At 42.8% G+C, this 20,344-nt stretch overlaps 1 protein-coding gene across 1 annotated transcript in view; it reads left to right on the plus strand.

Annotated features, from left to right (window-relative positions):
- The first annotated feature begins 7,901 nt into the window (after positions 1 to 7,901).
- The window catches only part of TXNRD1 (thioredoxin reductase 1), a 110,672-nt gene continuing 98,229 nt past the window's right edge, over positions 7,902 to 20,344 (plus strand). Inside the window, exon 1 of the mRNA XM_040637402.1 lies at positions 7,902 to 8,001. Within this exon, the coding sequence (XP_040493336.1) occupies positions 7,911 to 8,001 (91 nt within the window). The 5' untranslated portion in view covers positions 7,902 to 7,910. The remainder of the gene's footprint in view (positions 8,002 to 20,344) is intronic.

Genomic DNA, 20,344 nt, shown 5'->3' on the forward strand with positions numbered 1-20,344 from the left:
TGTCTACTGTAGCTACTTCCTATGGCTGAAATCATACTGTATTTGTCCTTCTATGACTGGCTTATCTCCCCTGTCCTAATGTCCTCAGTGTTCATCCGTGTTGTACCATGTGTCAGGATTTTCTTCCTTTTTAAGCTAATAATCGTCCCCTGTATGCATGTGCCACACTGTACTATCCAGCCATCCAGGAGTGAACGTGGCCTGTCTCCACCGTCCGGCTGTTGTGAATCACGCTGCTATGAGCATGGGTGTAGGGTCTCAGCGTTTTATCGGTAATTCACTTGGAGCAATCGAAGACTGTGTTCTAGAATTTAGATCCAGGGTTCTAAGAGTTGCAGCCATGTCAGGAGAAGAGCACAGTGAGTGGATGTGCAGGCAGAAGATGTTTGTTTGAGTCGCAGCTCGGCCACATATCAGCTACACGCTCTCTGAACTTCAGGGCTTCTGGAAAGCTCAGATGAAATAATAAAAATGAAGTGGCTGGAAAGACAGATAAAGAGGGAAGCAGAAATAACAATTGTGTGGTTGCGTAAGTTCTTTTCCCAGCTCCTGGCTTACTCTGTACCGAAGGATTCCTCGGACAATATTCTTCGGAAGGCACACAATATCGATTTTATATAGAGGCTAGCCACAGGAGCATCTTTCCGCGGGACACCTGGGTCCAGAAGCTCAGCACTGAAAGCCCACTTTAATGAAATAAAAATCCAATCTGTTCCCAAAATGGTTGGCCTTTGGTAATCCTTAATCCTCAGTATTCTTTCAGGCTAATCTGATTTTCCCCCCAGAAATTGACTGATTTGCAATATCATTGACACTAATTCCTCATTTGCCCCACACAGGAAAACTTCTCAATTCCCACCTTACAGCTGTGCCCTGATTAGAAATGCAAAGATTCTTTCTGGAAGCATCCACAAGAACTGACAGTAGTTGCCCCTAGGCAGGGAGATTCAGGGCTTGGGCCAATGGGGGAGAGAGCCGATTTTTTAGTGTAAACTTTTCCGGATTTTTTTCAGGGGAAAGTTTTATATTGTGTTTTACTTTAAAAATAAAAAACACTATTCTTGAAGCAAGCACAAATACTAACCATTCATCTGGAATGGTTCATTCAACTCTGAGTCATGGGCGGGGGGGTGGTGAAAATGGCAGAGGAAACAGTACTTGAATCAGCAACCAAAGCCAGCCCAAAGAAGATTATAAAGCAGATGAAGTTGCTTTAGAGGCAATAGTGTGTAAGATCTGTCAACAGACAAGGTGGGAATCAGACAGAAGTGGGGGAGCAAATGCTACTTCTGCCACTTCGTAGCAGAGTAACCTGTCTGACACCTTCGCGGTTCAGTTCCCTCTTGCACAAAATGGGGATAATGCCCATCTGTTATTACTAATGTTTTAAGGGTATTTGGTGTTTTTTTCCCAGGGGAACTTTGAAGAACACAGTTCCCAAAGGAAGACAGGAAATTTCACCTGTCTGCTGTGTGCCGCTGATCACACTGAGTGTTCACTTGCATCTTATTTAATCTTCATAGCTATTATGCCAGGTAGATACTGTAATCGTTCTCATTTTAGAGAGAGGGTGGGAGCTCAGAGAATTTCAGTAGCTTGGTCAAAATCACACAGCTAAGAATGACAGAGCAGGGTTTGAATGTGGGTGTGTCCCATAACAAAGCCGGGTTCTCCGCTCTCCTCACCGGGACTTCAATCCCCAGGACAGGTACCGAGGGAACTTTTTAAGGCAAGGAGCAATTCTGACTGGAATGCGTGGGGAGGAGCGGTTGGCAGCAGTATCTCCCAGAGCCCGCCCCGGGTAGTCTTTGAGCGCCTGTTTCCATCCATAGCAAAACCGGTGCGTGTTTTCATTTCTCCTGGCTTTTATCTTGCCTGGCACACTTAGTTAATTTTCTTGGGTGAACACAGTCCTATGAATGGGTGACCCACTGTATAATCACCTTTAATATGGACCATGGAGTTTGCGTGTGACTCAAGCACAAAGTTCTAAGAGTAGAGAAATTAAATGCAGGAAAATTGCTTTAAAATGTAAATTTCATGACAAATCCAAACAACTGGAAAACTCAGAAAACTAGAATGTTTTTCAATGTATAATTGATGATTGATGTCATGGTCTTCAATGCATAATTGATGGTGTTATATTATTTTCATGTTAATTCTCTTAGACACTGAGCCATGTGCTGGGGACACAGAGGTGAATTAGACAAAGACCTGCCCTCCACACGTTCACCAGGGTGTAGGGAAAATAGTGGGGGTGGGAGTGGGGGTGGGCGACTGAGGCACCAGACGTGGGGCTGGGAGCAGCAGATGGATTCAGAGATTTAGCAGGTAGAGGGAGTAGAACCTGGTGGTGACCTCTGGCCGTGCGCGGGACCAGGAATGAGCAGGAGGAGGACAATCCAGGCAAGGCACACAGAGTTAAATGGAAAAGGAATTCCTCTTCCGAATGTACTGCACCTGCATTGCCAACACCTAGAGATTAAATGAATCAAATAATTGTGGAACCCTAAATGTTGGGACTTTAAGACTTTGTTCATAAACTCCATTTATGGAGTGGCCCTCTGAGGTGGACTGATGGTTTAAAGTAAATGAGATGTTCTGACTTGGACAGCAGCTCTGACATCAATCATCCCGTACTGAAAATTACAAACATGGTCGCAGTGGGGCGTGGGCATCCGTAAAGTATTATCCTGTGGTACGTAAATGATGCCTTGCACATGGCAGGGGCTCCCTAAGTATTTTCTGTAGGAATGAATGCACACTGCCCCAAGGTCACCAATCTGTGATCACGTTGATGTTCCTTCTTTCTTTCAACAAATATTTAGTGATTGCCTTGCAGTGCCAGATGCTGCTCTGGGTACCCAGCAAAACAGACAGAAATTCCTCCCCTAGAGTTTACATTCTTTTGAGGGAGGCAGACAATAAACAAGATGATTAAGTAAAATGCATAGACTGTACTATATGAACATTATATAAGTTACCTTATGTTGTCATATTATTATTATCATCATCATTTCCTGTTATATTAATAAATGGTGATAATTTCTTTCTTTTTTTTTTTTTTCATTAGAGAGAGAGAGCATGAGCAGGGAGGCGCAGAAGGAAAGGAAGGGAGAGAATCTTAAGCAGCTCCATGCTCCACGTGGAGCCCAACATGGGGCTCAATCTCACAACTCTGAGATCATGAACTGAGCCGAAAATGACTGAGCCGCCCAGGCACCTTATATGGTGATAATTTCTAAGGAGAAAATTGAAGCCTGGAAGAGGGAAAGGAGGTGTTGGGGTCAGCAGCAGAGCAAGGGGTGAAAGAGAAAGGAAGAGTGGCCAGGGAAACCTTCATTGAGAAGGTGCATTTTGAGTGAAGATCTGGGGAAGGCAGGGGAGAGAGCTGCACAGGTACGTGAGGGGATTGTGGTTCCAGCAGAAGGAACAGCCACTGCAAAGGCTTCAGATGGGAGTGTGCTTGGTGTGCTTCAGCAGAAGAAGAAAACCAGGGTGGCCGAGGGCGTGAGCAAAGAGGAGAAAAGCAGGAAGGGAGGTCAGAGAGATACGAGCTGAGGATGCCTCACACTGGAGTTTTTGGGCCACTGGTTTCACTCTGAGCAGATTGGGAGCCATGGAAGTTTCTAAGCAGAGGCATGACATGATTTGAACAGGATGCTTCTCGTTGACCTGCTGCAATGGCAGGAAGAGGGGGTGGGGGCAGGGCGGAAGCAGGGAGACCATTAGGAGGCTGTTGTGATTATCCAGGTGAGAGGTACTCATTTTTTGGATTTTTAAAAATATCTTTAAAAAAATCTTTTAAAAACTTTTTATTATGGAAAATTTCAAACATAGAAATTAGAGGTAATGTGGAGGGAATTCCCACATTCCCATCAACCAGCTTCAACAATCCACACCCAAACAGTGTTATTTTATCTAAATTTCTACCCAACACACTGGATTATTTCATTTTACTGATTTTTAATTTAAAAAATATTTTATTTGTTTAGAGTGCACACTCGAGCAGGGGGAGGGGCAGAGGAGAGGAAGAGAGAGAGAATCTCCAGCACGCTCCACGCTGATCGTGGAGCGTGACTCAGGGAATGATCTCAAGACCCTGAGATCATGACCTGAGCCGAAGTCAAAAGTCAGAGGCTAAACCGACTGAGCCACCCAGGCACCCCCTACACAGGATTATTTTAAAGAAAACCCCAGATATATATAATTTTAGTTGTAAATATTTCAAAGTATATCTCTAAAAGATAAGAACTTTTTAAGAAATTGCCACAATAAAGGAATCACAATGAAAACACTGACCATAAAATAAATACCTAGTCTGTATTTTATACCCATAAATGTTTTTACAATTGATTTGTTCAAATTGGGATCCAAAGTGCACACACTGCCTCCTACTAAAATATACATAACATGAGAAATTTACCCTTTGGAGCATTTTAAAGTATACAGTTCGGTGGCATTAAGTACATTCACGTTGTGGGGCAGCCACCACCACTGTCTGTCTCCAGAACTTTATCATCTTCCCAAACTGGAACTCTGTCTCCATGAAACACAAACTCCCCTCCCCCGGCCCTTGGTAACCACCACTCTACTTTCTGTCTCTATGAATTCGATTCCTCTTATATACCTCATATACCCTAAGTCTCTCTGAAATGACAAGTTCCCACTTCTTTTTCTTCTCTTGTCATTATTCGTTGATGAAATCGGTACATTGTGGATATACCGATTACATCTCTATGGATTGTTCAACTTGTTCCTTTGTCCTCTGTTTCCTATAAACTGGTAGTTAGAGGGATATTTTTGTTTTTGTGTTTTGGGGGGTTTTGTTTGTTTGTTTATTTTGAGATATCACTTGAAGGTAGAATGGACAGGATTTTTTGGCAAACTGAATGTGGCATGTGTGAGAAAGGGGTCAAGGATAACACCCAGGTAGGTGTTCGATCGAGCCCCTGGAAGAACAGAGTTGCCTTTTTCTGAGCTGGGGAAGACTATAGGACATACAGGTTTGGGGAGGGGACCATCTATTTGGACACTAGGTTTGAGAGTTTTATTAGACACTCAGGTGCAGATGATAGGGCAGGAGATGTAAATTTGGCAGATGGCCTGGAAAGTTTGACACTGGATGAAGTCACTGAGGAGCAAATGCAGATTAAGAATGGGGGAGAAGAGCAGAGATAGTTTAAGGACTGAGCCCTGGGGCACTTAAATACCAAGTGCCAGAGAGATTGGGGAGGAACCAGGAAAGGAGACCCAGAAGCGGCAGCCAGCAAGCTAGGAGGAAATGGGAGAGTGTGGTATCCTAGAAGCTAACTGTTCCAAGGAGGAGGGAATGACAAACGGGGGTCACGTGGGATGGGCAGGTCGAGTAAGTCGAGGACCGAACGTTGACTATTATTGGGTGAAAGAGAGATGCCCTCTCTTTTGATGTGCTTTAAACAGATCATATATAATTAAAACAACACTCAAAACATTTCCCAAAGAAGAGTCCTTCCATGTATAGGGATTAGTGGATTGCAATATCACAATGATTCTATAAGGTAGTGGTTAAGAGCAAAGAGGCCTTGGAGTAAGGAGACTTGGATTCGTATATCAGGCTCTGGGAATCTGGGCAGTTAACTCACCAGCCTCGGGATTCTTACTGTAAAACAGGAATAATTATCATCCTTACCACATAGAGTTCTTGTGTAGATAACACAAGATGATGTGAGCAAAGCAGTAAGCAGGGTGCCCAGCTCATCTTCAAGGTCCAACAAATTGTTCGTATGTGGTAAGATGACTCAGACAAGCACATGCCTCTCAGCTACTCTTGCTTAGGTATTAAAAAAAAAAAACACAGAAAAACAAGAAAACCATCATCTTAGTTTAATGTGTGCTTTAGATAGGGAAAAAGAAAAGACAGCTACAATTGGGATTTTGCCGACAAAATACGTAGTAATTTTAGCTATAAGTTGAACAGCATGTAAAAAAAAAAATCTCCAAAATAATCATTCCAGCTGAACAAAGGAATTACGGACCTAGCTTACAGAGGGAGGGAACTTTTCTTTGCCTTTAAAAGTTCCTGGCTTCGTTATAGCACTTCCCATCCCAACAGATTGCAAACACCTGGGTGAGATTGTTTAGCATCACTTTGGCTTTGTGCAGTGTCTGTTTTTAAAAGGTTTGGGTTCAGCCTTCACTTTCTGTATGTAAGCAAATAAATACCCTTTTCCAAGAGCATTTTGATTCTGGGTTGCTCCCAAGAAAAGCAGGAAATAAGCTTGCCCACAAATTCAGATGAAAACAGAGGGCCTGCACCGCGGCCACACATCTGGTGACCAGACAAGGTCACTAAATCTCAGCTGGGATGGAAGTTCTTCAAGAGCAGGAAACTTGTTTTAGACGCCCTGTAACCCTAGAACAAAGCCGGATATGGGTCGGATGCTTAACATATGTTTTTTTTTTTTAAGATTTTATTTATTTATTCGACAGAGATAGAGACAGCCAGCGAGAGAGGGAACACAAGCAGGGGGAGTGGGAGAGGAAGAAGCAGGCTCATAGTGGAGGAGCCTGATGTGGGACTCGATCCCATAACGCCAGGATCACGCCCTGAGCCGAAGGCAGACGCTTAACTGCTGTGCCACCCAGGCGCCCCGGATGCTTAACATATGTTAATTCATTGAAAGAAGGAAAAACCAAGCACTACATTGAGAACAGTGACCCCCACCTGATGTGGCACAATGTGGCTTTGGTGTTAAAAATCACTCTTGGGTAGCATGGAACGTTCATTCCTTCCTACTGGGAGTACAAATAGGGACCACCATTCTGGAAAGCAATATGGCAATGTGTAAGGGAGAGCCTTAAAACTCTACACATAAAGATGTTCCCTGTAGTCTTATTCATAATATTTTAAAATAAGAAACAAATTAAATGTCTATCAATAGAGGACTAGGTAAGCCTAGTACAGTAGCTCTACTGGGAGGACTTTTATATTGATAGTTATTAAAGATAATGTTTCCTTCCTTCTTCCCCTCAATATTCAATTCCTACAGTGTCCCAGGCACTGTTCTAAGCTTTTGGGATGCACAAAAGAAAAACAAAATGCCAAGATGCTATTCTGGTGGGAGGAAGGAAGTGAGAGCAGGAGAGAGAGACCAGAGGGTAGTTGGAAGGCTCTCAGAGCTATATAAAAGCGAAGAGTATGGTAAGTGGTGCAGGTGAGGTGAGGATGGTGTGAGCGGGCTTCTGTGTAAAATAAAATGATCAGGGGCACCTGGGTGGCTCAGTCGTTGAGTGATGGACTCTTGACTTCCCTTCTGGTCATGATCTTAGGGTCGAGATCGAGCCAGGGGTGGGCTAGGTGCTCAGCAAGTCTGCTTGAGATTCTGTCTCTCCCTCTCCCTCTGCCCCTCATCCCACTCTCATAGGCACTCTCTCTCTCTCCCTCTCTCTCAATAAATACAATCTTCAAAATGAAATGGTCATTGTCAGTCTAATCCACTGGCAAAAGCTGAGATGAGAGTGGAAGTCAGGAAGTTATCTGGGGGGCTTACAGGACTATGCATAGAAAATGCTAGTATTAAGTGAAAACCTAGGTGCAAAACTATTTATTGAGGGTAAAAAAACTGGAAAGAAATAGTAAATTCGGTACCAGTAACTTGAAAGATAAGATTTTGGATAATGCCTTTCCCCCACTTCTTTCCACTTTACATTTTCCTACTTATCTTTAGTGAGCGTATTTTAATGTGAAAAAAAAATCCACCTGCTTGCAAGAGAGGAGGCTTGGGCATCAGGGTGTGGCCGCCCGCCGCCCCGCCCTCCGCCGCCTCGCCCCGCCCGCCGCCGTTCCGCTCACCGCCGGCAGGGGGCGCGCGGCCCCCGCTCGGCTGCGGCTGTCCTCAGCCGGGAATTCCCACAGAGCCCTGCGCGCCATGGGCTGTGCGAAGAGCAAGAAGGTGAAGGCGTCCGATTGCCCGCAACCGGAAGCCAACGGCCGCAGCGGCCCGGGCAGCCAGTCGCCAGGTACGAGTGAGTGCGAAGGTGCGGCCCCGTAGTGCGGGGCCGGGCGGGCCTGGGGCGTGCGGTGACCGGGAAGCGCCCTCCAGACAGCCCGCGCCGCCCCGGAGCCCCGGGTCTCGACCGACGCGCGCCACGCCGGGGAGTCGAGAGGCGCCCGGGGTACCCGCCGCTGGCGCGGAGCGGCTTCCCCGTTTGCCCCCAGAAGGGGCCGCCCGGCCGGTAGCTTTCCGGGAGATAGGAGGCGGAAGGAGAAGCGTGCCGGCTGCGAGACCTGCCCGAAGACGGCTCACGAGCGAGCGAGACCGCCGGCGGTTACTGGGCTGCATTTGGTCGCGGGCTGTTGATGCTCCCTTGTTCCAAGCACCGTGTTTCAAAGGGGAATTCACCGTCACCTCTCGAGGAGCCAGGACCCCGGGGGCAGGGGGACAGAAACCCAAATCAAAGGAGCTTAAGCGCCAAGAAAAACTTGGGCCATTGTAACCGGAGATTCTGACTTGGAAGGTCTTGGGTGGGGCCCGCGTACCCCCCTTGCCCACACACCCCTCCGCCTTCGAGACTCATCAGATCTTACTGTCCTCCCCCGTCTTCTCCCCTTTGAGTCTTAGGCACATACCTGACAGCGCCAGCCCACTCTATCCTTTCAGTGACTTCGTCAGGGGAAAGGCGCTTGTATTTCTCCGCTTTGCAGATAATGGTAATAATGGCTAACAGTTACTAAGCACTGTTTTAAGCACTCCACACGGATAATCTTGTTTCACTTTCCCAACGACACTAAAAGATAGGTTTATCATAACCCTGATTTTACAGCTGAAGCAGCTAAGGCACAAAATGACGATGAAACGTGCCCAAAGTTCCACAGTAGTAAGTGGTAGAGCTGGGATACAGGCAGTTGTTGACTCCAAACCCAGATCATAGTCTTTGTACTGCCCCCTCACCCCCCGGATTTACAGGTGTTAAAAGTGAGACCCGGAAAGGTAACTTGCCCAATAGGTGGAATTGTTAAGTGCTGTAGGATCTGTGTCTTTCCGTGGCTTACAATTTAGTCACAAGGCAGCATATGGCGAAGGGCTTAAAGGAACGGTAAAAACAGCCAAGTGGGGAAGGCCGCTCCCTTGGAAGAGTTGGATTTGGCAGGGGCGTCTGAGCAGGGAGCAGCTGATAAAACCATCGTGGAGACAGTGAGGGTGCATATCCTGCTGAAACTGACATGAGGTGGGGGAAAGGGAGAATGGGAGAGACGGTTGGGTGGGGACAGCCCCTGCGCAAGGTCTAGCGGCTGATGTGTGGCCCTCACTTGAGTTTCTTCTCATCTACACAATGGAATTTGAGTCCCTGTATCCCAAATTTACCTTTCCTTTTCCACCTTCAGGATTTTTCCAGTATCCGAATACTATCATTTATTTACTATTTACACCCACTTAAAAAAATACTTTTGGATTGAAGTATACTGTACATAGAGAAAAGAGCTATTGTCATAATACAGTTTAAATCTGACCGTCCCTGTGCAGCCAGCACCCAGCTAAAGAAACATTTCCTGTACCACAGAAGCCCCCTTCATGCCTCTTACTCTCATACCAAGGCAACCACTAGGATTTCTAATAGCATAAAAGTTTCACCTGTTCTACATTTACTTTTTAAAATAAATTTAGCACTGTTTTAAGCATTAATCTATGAAAATCACTGTTCTGTTATAGATATTTTCTATGCACACATAGATATGCCTCCTATTGAAATTTAAATTTTTTTCATATATCCTCTATAAACATTCTAGAAGCTATCTTGAGTACCACCCATGATCTGCACACCAAATTTAGTGACATACTGGACCACATGTTCTGTAAGTTCCCTCCAAATGTGAAATTACATGGCTAAGTTTCAAGGAACTGACTTCCTAAATGAGCAGCCAGAATCTAATGTGAAGTCTCTCACAATCTGGGCCAAGTTGTAATGATGAAGGACGTCTTGATTAAATGACTCTTCAACCCAGCATTTATTATTTATCAGGCAGTAACAACTCAGGAGTGAACAAGGCATGATCTCAGCCCTTGAACATACAGTCTCGTGGAGAGGAAGGGCATGGAAAATGCTGTGTCATCATGTGTAATCATAAAGATGGATGGGTACAAGATGCTGGCAGAGAATGGTAGAGGGAGTCAGCTTCTCAGTGCTTAGAGTTTAATTTGTATTCCTGCCATGACACATATTCCATTCTAGTTTAATTAACTTGTAAACATTTATTTTTCCTGCTGAATTTGTGAGAGTTAGGAATGCGTTTTGTTCATTATTTGATCTGTCACAGCCCTTGACACACTGCCTTGCAGATGGTTGGGACTCAGTAAATGTATCCATATGGTCCATATGGCAAAGGACAACTTTTTGTAAGTGAGAAAATTTCCAAAAGCCAATGTTACTAACATTGACCAGTGTCACAAGCACACTATGAAGGCACACACACGAGTTGTGTCTTTCCACAAAGTCAGTTTTATTCAGTCATAAAGCAGGGTTAACATAATTATAAAGCAGGTTCAGGATTCCAAACTCAATGACATGTCACAATATGATTAACTTGGCTTCTTACATAGCACACAATAAACAAGATAACACAATGGGTAGAAGTTAACGAACCAAGCGTGAAGTCAGCCTGTGGGCACACCGTAGAGATAAGCCCTCCGTCCGGTCCGGGTCAGCTCTCCACACTTACTCCTTATGATGTTCAAGCAGTGACGGATCTCAGCTCTGTCCAGACATCAATCAGGCAGAGTCTTTGGCGGCAGCTGCCTTTTCAAAGTGGTCAGACATAGAGGGGTCATGTCTGAGGAGTCTCGCAGTTTGCTGCAGAAATCCTCCCTTTTTAGAGAGATTTAATCAGTCTTGGGCCCCTGCAGGCCTCCTCTGCTTCTGCTTGTTATCAGTTCTGGGGTGTCAGCTGCTGCTGGTCTCAGCGATATCTGGTAGCTGCAGGACCCTTAAGTGCTTGCATCATCGCTTGACACAGGCCCCTGCTTGACATGAGTGACTCCATCTTGCTCTCTACAGCCAGCTTCTCCAGTGAGGCAAGGAAACAGTGTTTGTCAATGTGTATCCTAAGACCACCGGTAAGAGAATTAATTACATAAAGGGTGGGTATGTGTAAGTTAAACGTTTGTTTTCCTGGTCTCCATCCCAGACTTACTAAATCAAGTCTCAGGGTTTTGGGCCAGGAATTGCCATGTTTGGTGCTCCGGGTGATTCTGTTTGAACCAAGGTCTGACAACAAAGGAGTGAGGTGTTTGAGCCAGAGTGAACCCACCTTTTCCTGGGGAGAGGCCTGTTGTCAGCAGCGGGGTTGCGGTTTGGGTGGAGGATGTAATAAGAGGAAATTGAAATCTTGTGGTGTAGAAACCAGGGTCATCCTGACTGACATGCTAGGAATCTGCAGTCAGAACTTGCATAACTTGCTAGATAATTCAAGGGAAAACTTGCTCTTAGCCCACATTAGCCAGATAATTTAAGTAAATGTCTTTGGTCATGTTTGAATCTTCACACTTGAATGTTCACCTCTTTGTATTAATGTTTTCTTAGTATTTGAAGCTTTTAAATTTGTCTTTTTTTTTAAAGTGTGTTTTGGATTTGCAGTTGGATTAAGCCCTTGAAAGAAGGGATTAATGTGTAAGGTTTTGTGTGTGTGTGTTTTTTTTTTTTTAAGGATTTTATTTATTTGACAGAGAGAGAGACAGCCAGCGAGAGAGAGAAAACAGCAGGGGGAGTGGGAGAGGAAGAAGCAGGCTTCCAGTGGAGCAGGGAGCTCAGTGCGGGGCTTGATGCGGGGCTCAATCCCAGGACCCTAGGATCACTCCCTGAGCAGAAGGCGGACGCTTAAGGAGAGCCACCCAGGTGCCCCAAGTGGTGGTGTTTTTTTTTTTTTAACCTTCATACAACATCACTGAGTATTTCATGAGTGTTCCTTATATCCTGTTTTTAAGCTCTGTGCTTTATTTTGCTGGTAGAAACTAGTCTACATACGGGACACCTGGGTGGCTCAGTTGGTTAAGCGTCTGCCTTTAGCTCAGGTCATGATCCCAGTTTCCTGGGATCCAGTCCTGCATCAGTTGGCCTTCTTGCTCAGGGGGGAGCTTCCTTCTCCCTCTGCCTGCCCCTCCCCTGCTCGTGCGCGCTTGGCGCGCGCGCTCTCTCTCTCTCTCTCTGACAAAATAAATAAATAAAATCTTAAAAAAAAAAAGAAACCAGTCTACATGTATACAGCTGTAAATCACCGTCATGAGTCTCTATTTGGTGTTGACAAATAGTTTGTTACCTATTGGTTTAAATGACAGTGCAGTTTTCAGCTTTCAACTGTCAGGTGTGTTGAGAATGCCTTCAAATGTGCTGCCAACTTTTGATCAAAATTTAAAAGTTATTTTTTGCCACGATTGAATGTGTGTGTGTGTGTGTGTTATGTATACACACACAGACCCATGCACTTCAGATGTCAGTGGCTATTAGATGAAAAACTGAGCTGAGCATGTGGTAGGAGGTGGGATAGACTGAGTATCAGCTTGTTATGAGAAGAATGGACAGGCCACAGTTGAGGGATTGAAAGTTTAAATTTACTGCAAGGACAGGCAGGTAACAATAGAGAGCGGTGGAGACTGGGATTAACGGGGGACAGAATGCGCTAAAAGGGGCTCAGCTCTCCTTCGTTGGGTGGGAAGATGACTCTAGTGTTGCCAGACCTTCAGATTTTTTCAAGAGAAACTAGAAATCCATATTTATTTATTGTTTTTGTGACTTCTTCCAGTTTGTGAATGTCAGCAATAATTCAATTAAATAAAACACTGAAGGCCAAACAAGATATGATCACAGGTCATTATGGTCTGCGAATGTGTAGTGTCAAGCTGGCACACGTTAAGAAAAAAAAAAAAAAGATGGGGCCTTTTGAACGTGTAGGAGATGTAGCCAGGGCAGAAAACAGTTTTCCATAGATAGCAATGCAACAAAGAGAAATGACTGAATGAATGATGTAATGACCAAAGTATGATTTTCAAAAATGTTAAAAACATGATTCTTGTAAAAAATAAGATGAACATGTATAAAAATTTATTAACTGGAATGTATGAAGCTACTAATTTGAAGGAGAATCCAAGGAATAGAGACTTAAAGAATTGCTGAATTGAATTTGCTAGTAGTTGCAACACTGGTTAATGTCCCACAGGGCAATAAAACTGTAACCTCTGGTATTACTGGACAGGTTATTGTAAAACATCTGTGTCCCTGGGGGCACCTGGCTAGTTCAGTTGGTAGAGCACAAGACTCTTGATCTCGGGGTTGTGAGTTTGAGCCCCACAATGGGTGCAGAGATTACTTAAAAATAACATCTTAAAAAAAAAACAATAACAAAACTTCAGTGTCTGGACACTAATGAAATAGTAAATAGCAAAGTCAAGAACAGGTACAGTCTCTTAAAGGATTGAATGATTCTTCAGTGGGCTTGTTAAACAATGCCCCAGTATGACATTGAAATGGCAATGCCATCCTCTTCCTTTATTTCCAAGTTTTGGATACTTTTTCTTAAGATCATGGATAATGATGATTACCGTGGAGTTATCGCTCACTTATTTAGTGGTATTTTGAGCTGCTTATTCCTCCCTCCCCAATGTGCTGCCCAAATTTGACTACTTTTTCAGGTATGTGCCGCAGCCTGCAAAAGGTTTAAACCACTGGGAGCATATTGAAGACTTATGCCCCTCTATATCCAGTTAATGATTGTTTCATTGAATGCTTTATCACAAGGATTTACTGTGAAGTGGATACTGTGCTCTTGGTTATCATGTTTGTTTTAGGTTTATGGAAGTAATTCTACATATTTGAGCAATGGCTAGGTGTTTTTTTTTTTTCTTTTATGTATGCAGTGAGATCAAAGAAGAGGTGGAGGGGGAGTAGAAGGAACTAGAACTTGGTAAGTGGCTCTCCACCCCCATCAGGTTTTGTCAGAAATGTAATACTGGGCTAAACAATCTTTATGTTGGGAGAGCAGGAAGCAAGGTTTCCTTGTACCTGTTTGTAGTAGGCTTCCATGGTATCTTTCTGGATGTGATTTGATCTGCTAGACTGGTAATACGATCCTTAGGATTTGGTTGGGCTGATCTGGCTGAGCAAGAGGGGGTGTCCAGGCCAAAGTGGAGAGAGAGGGAAGCTGAACGGGGATTTGGTCCATATCACTAAGAGGCAGCTGAGGGTAGGGATGGCAAGGAGGGAGGAGAAAAGCATGGGCCGCTCTGTGTGTCTGGCAGCTGGTTGTCAGCCACCACAGCCAGACCAGACTTGCTAAAGAGCACTAATTGTTTTTATTAAAGCAACACAACAAAACAAAGTCAAATCAACATCTTTGGCTCTGGGTGTGGGCAGAATAGTGTGGGATGGGGAGGGAGTAGTTTTTGTTTTTTTTTTAAGATTTTATTTATTTATTTGAGAGAGAGGGAGATCACAAGCAGGAAGGAAGGGCAGAGGGAGAAGCAGACTCCCCACTGAGCAGGGAGCCCAATGTGGGACTCATTCCCAGGACCCTGGGACCATGACCTGAGCCAAAACCAAGAGTCTGATGCTTAACCGACTGAGCTACCCAGGTACCCCAGGAGGGGGTAGATTTTAAAGAGAATTGTATGTCAGGATCTTTTCTTTTTGCATTAATTATCAATTGATGCAAACTGATCAATACTCATTCTTACTAGATTAGACCAATGCTGGAACTCCTAGGGAAGTTTCTTTTAAGAACAAAGGAACGTTGACAGGTTTAAGGCCTCTTTTAAGCCCTCTCTCTTGCATTTGGCACATTTTTTTTTTTTTCCTGTTCCCTGACCTTGACAAGCTCCCTCATTCATCTGTTCTTGAACATTTGGTTTTCTGCCTGGAATACTCTTCCTTCTCCTCTTTGCTGTGTAAACTCTTCTTACCCATCTTCTTCTTCTTACCCATCTTCTTCTTACCCATCAAGACCCATTCCAAATGATAGTTTTGTGATTCCCCAAGTAAAGCTAGTGTTGCCCTTTGTGTTATAGGACATATAGTGCATTGTGTAGTTGCTCTACCAGACTGACTTCCCAGGGCAAGGATGTCTTGCTCAGAGCTGCGTTCCCTGTTTGGGACGGTGTATCATGGCACAAGGTAGATGCTCAATAAATGCTTGAATGAAGGGAGTCAAGTTATTCCCTTCTGTCTGATTTTTCTTTTTCATTCTTTTTTTTTTTTTTTTTTTTTTTTTTTGAGAGAGGGAAAAGAGCCCATGCGCCTGCACAAGCATGGGAGGGGCAGAGGGAGAGGGAGAGAGAGAATCTTAAGCAGGCTCCATGCTGAGAATGGAGCCTGAGACAGGGCTTGGTCTCACCACCCTGAGATCAAAACCTGAGCCGAAATCAAGAGTTGGATGCTTAATCAACTGAGCCAACCAGGCGCCTCTCCTGTCTGATTTTTCTATCCCAGTGACAGTCAACCCAGGACCATCTTTTTTCTCTTGGAAACTTCTTTTATCGAACTCTCTTTCCCCAACTCTTTGGAATCCTACAAATGGGACATCTCAGGCAGGTAAAATTGCCCTTATCATGGGGAGAGGGAATGGTATTTCCAATATGCCATATGAGATGTTGTAGTTCCCAGAAATATAGTTTTTTTGAAAGAGGATAACTCCTAAGGAAGTCTTGTAAATCGGGCTACATGTACTCATTCAACACTTTAACCATCATACAGATGTTAGGCATTGTTGCAGGTGCTGGGGTGATGAGTGAACATGTCTTTCTGGGGTTGTTTTCTAGAGTAATATAGAACTTCTGAGACTTTTTATGAAAAATAGTACTATTTATTGAATGCTCATTATGATCCAGGTCCTGTGCTAATTGCTTTACAGGTATTAACTCATTCAGTCCTTGAAACAACCGAATGAGGCAAATGAGACACAGAGAAGTAAAGGGCATATAACTAGTAAGGAGTGGAGCCAGGATCCTCACCCAGGAACCAATGCTCTTTTTTTTTGTTTTTTTAAATATTTTATTTTTATTTATTCGACAGAGATAGAGACAGCCAGCGAGAGAGGGAACACAAGCAGGGGGAGTGGGAGAGGAAGAAGCAGGCTCATAGCAGAGGAGCCTGAAGTGGGGCTCGATCCTATAATGCTGGGATCACGCCCTGAGCCAAAGGCAGACTCTTAACCGCTGCGCTACCCAGGTGCCCCAGGAACCAATGCTCTTAACCACTGTGCTATACTGCCTCATTTGTAGATTGTAGATTGATTAGCCATTTCTAATCCAGTGAGAATCTGCATCCTTCCGTCCGCTCATAAGACTTGGAAGTAAAGCATTGTATTATCATGAGAACTAGCAGTAGAAGTAAAATAAAACTTTTTGGAGGATTGCCAGTACCTGGAGATAGTGGGAAAAGGAGCCTGGTCAAGATAGTTTCACCTTGTATTTAGGGACAAATAGAATAAAAATTAGTCATAGAAATCCTGAATAGCCCAAAATATCCAGTTTAGGTGGTGAACACTGAGTGCTATGGGTTCGCTGACCTGCCTACAAAGCAGAGCAGAATCCCTTGATCACTTCATGTCCACAAGATCTATTGTGTCTCTGGAATATAACCTTGAACTGACTGGAAGAACTTGATGTAAAACAACTTAGCGTCCAAGGTAAGTCCCCAATATAGTCATGGTCATTACCGTGACAGTGTATTTGAGAGCTGCTTACTTAGATTATGACTCTGCAAGTCACTTGAGGGGCAATGGAAAGAGAATTAGAGTCGAGAAGACAAAGTTCTAGTTCTTCTTGTACCATCAACTAGCTATATGATCTTAGACAAGTTCCATTGCACTTTTGGGCCTTGGTTTCCTTTGCAACATAAAGTGAATGGATAAACATTGAGTCCTTTCCAGCTCTAATATTCTATGGATCTGTCTCCCAGAAAAATTAATCGAGTCCCCAAGTGCCTAGGAAATGTAAAATTCCAAATAAAAATACCTAGCATTTTATAGGATTCCACAATATGCCAGGTAATTTCATATGTATTATCTAAGACATGTCTTTTTTCCAGTCTGGGCTGCTAGAATGCATGCCTGAGTAACTACTAAGATTTTAACTCATTCACTTCATTTTATGTGGGCAAGTCAGTAACTTCTGACATAGCAGGAAAGAACTTGCTCTAAAGTAATAAATATACTAAGATCCAAATAATGTCTTAATTGCATTTTTAACGATTTGTGTAGAGGAGTGTGCATAAACTCAAGTATATTTCTGGAGCCCATTCTCTGAAAGGAATGATCCTCAAATTCATGTCCCTCTTCTACATAGAAGATCTCTATTGTAGTCTTGTTTTTTATTTTATAGCACAGGAAATGAGTATATCGTTTGGGATATCTTTTTTAATTTTATTTTTTAATTTAACATACAAGTAAAATTGACATTTTTGGTGTTAGTTTTAGCACATGTACACACAGTTAGGATACATAACAGTTCCATAACTCTCAAAAAACTCCCTTATGCTGTCCTTTTGTGGACACAACCAACCCCCGCTTCTACCTTCTGGGAACCACTATCTGTTCTCCGTCAATATAGTTTTGCATTTTCAGGAATGTCATATAAATAGGATTACACAATATGTAACCTTTTGAGATTGTTTTTTTCCCCACACAGTATAATGCCTTAGAGATTCATCCAATTTGTTGTGTACAACTATAGTTTATTCCATTTTATTGCGTTTATTACGTTGTGTGAATGTACCATAATTTATTTACCTTTTATTCATTGAAGGATATTTGGATTGTTTCCATTTTTTTTGGAATTACAGAGCTGCTATAAACATTTGTATAAGGGTTTTAAAAAATTGAGATATAACTAACATACCATAAAAATCACCACTTAAAAGTGCTTAGTTCAGTGTGCAACCATGTAATTTTCACTACCCCTAAAAGAAACCTTGTACCCATTAGCAGTAAATACTAGCCACCCCTCTACCCAGCCAGCCCTGTCAACTACCAATCTACCTTCTGTCTCTACAGATTTGCCTCTTCTGGACATTTCATAGAAATTGAATCATATAATGTATATTCTTTTGTGATTGGCTTCTTTCACTTAGTATGTCTTCAAGATTTATGCATGCCATAGCATGTTATCACTGCTTCATTTCCTTTTGTTGCCAAGTAATACTCCATTATATGGATATAACATTTTATTTATTCATCAGTTGATGGACATTTGGGGTCGTTTCTGCTTTTTAGCAGTTAGTATAATGCTGCTGTGAAAAGTAGCGTACAAGTTTTATGGGGACGCATTTTCTTTTTGGGGGGGTATATACTTAGAAGTTGAATGGCTGGATCTTATGATAACTGCATTTAACTTTTTGAGTAATCGCCAAACTGTTTTCCAAAGGGTCCACACCATTTTACATTCTTGCCAGCAATATATGAGAGTTCCAGTTTCTCTACATCCTTGTCAGCGCTTGTTATTGTCTGTCTTTTTTATTTTAGCCGTCCAAGTAGTTGTGAAGTGACATCTCATTGTGGTTTTGATCTGCATTTCCCTAATGACTAATGATGCTGAGCATCTTTTCATGTGCGTATCAATTATTGATATATCCTCTTTGGAAAAATATCTGTTCAAACCCTTTTCCCATTTGTGATGGGCTCTTTGTCTTTTTATTGCTGAGTTGTAAGAGTTTTTGATATATACTAGATACAAGTCCCTTATCAGGTATATGATTTGCAAATATTTTCTCCCATTCTGGAGGTTGTTTTTTAAGTTTACTCAATCGTGTCTTTTGAAGCACAAAACTTTAAAAATTTTGATGAAGTCCAATGGATTATTTTCTTTTGTTGCTTGTGCTCTTGGTGGTGTATCAAACAAACTATCCAAGGTCACAAAAATTACCATCATGTTTTTTTCTAAGAATTTTTTAGTTTAAAAAGCTTTTTAAAAAAGATTTTGTGTGTGTGTGAGAGAGAGAAAGAGAGTGTGCACAAGCAGGGGGAGTGACAGGCAGAGGGAGAAGGAGGCTCCCCGCTGAGCAAGGAGCCCCAGTGTGGGACTTGATCCCAGAACCCTGGGATCATGACCTGAGTTGAAGGCAGACACTTAGGCAGCTGAGCCACCCAGGGATCCCTAAAAAAATTTTTTTAGATTTATTTATTTAGAGCGAGAGAGAGCATGAGTGGGAGGGGTAGAGAGAGAGAGGGAGAGGGAGAGAGAATCTCAAGCAGACTCCGGGCTGAGCAAGGAGCCCAACACAAGGCTCAATCTCATGACACTGAGACCATGACCTGAGACGAAACCAAGAGTCAGGCACTTAACCAACTGTGCCACCCAGGCGCCCCAAGACTTTTATAGTTTTAATTCTTATATTTAGTTGTATGATAGATCTTGAGTTAATTTTTATGTATGGTATGAGGAAAGGGTCCAACTTCATTCTTTTGCATGTGGATATTTAGTTATGTCAGCACCATTTGCTGAAATGACAATTCTTCCTCCATTGAATTGTCTTGACACCCTTGTCAAAGATCAATGTAACAGTTTATTTCTGGAGTCTCAATTCTATTGCATTGATCTGTATGTCTATCCATGTGCTAGTCCCACACGATCTTGATTACTATTGATTTGTAGTGAGTTTTAAAATTATGAAGTGTGAGTACTCCTACTTTGTTCCTCTTTCTCAAGGTTGTTTTGGCATTTCTGGGTCCCTCGTACTTCCATATGAATTTTAGGATCAGCTTGTCAATTTCTGCAAAAAAGACAGCTGGAATTTTGATAAGGACTGCATTGAATCTATAGATTAATTTGGGGTTTATTGCCATCTTAACAATGTTAAGTCTTACAGTCAGTGAACTTGAGATGTGTTTCTATTTAGTTAGTTCTTTGAATTCTTTCAGTGATGTTTTGTAGTTTTCAATGTGTAGGTTTTGCACTCTTGTTAGTCTTTTCCCCAAGTAGTTTATTCTTTTTGAGGTTATCGTAAATGGAAAAAAATGCTTGCCTAATTTCATTTTCAGATTATTCATGTATAGGAATATAATTGATTTTTCTATTTCAATCTCATATTTTACAACCTTGCTGAACTTGCTTATTCATTCTAAGAGGGTGTGTGTGTGTGTGTGTGTGTGTGTGTGTGTGTGTGTTTTCCTGAGGATTTTCTATATAGAAGATCATGTTATCTATGACTGTAGATAGTCTTATTCTTCCTTTTCAACTTGGATACCTTTTATTTCTTTGCCTAATTGCCCTGGCTATAACTTCCAGTACAGTGTTGCATAGAAGTGGCAAGAACAGACATCCTTATCTTGTTCCTGATATTAGGGGGAAAGCATTCCATCTTTCACCATAAAGTATGATGTTAG

This window comes from Ursus maritimus, unplaced genomic scaffold, assembly GCF_017311325.1.
Source record: "Ursus maritimus isolate PB19 unplaced genomic scaffold, ASM1731132v1 scaffold_21, whole genome shotgun sequence".
Classification (NCBI taxonomy): Eukaryota; Metazoa; Chordata; class Mammalia; order Carnivora; family Ursidae; genus Ursus; species Ursus maritimus.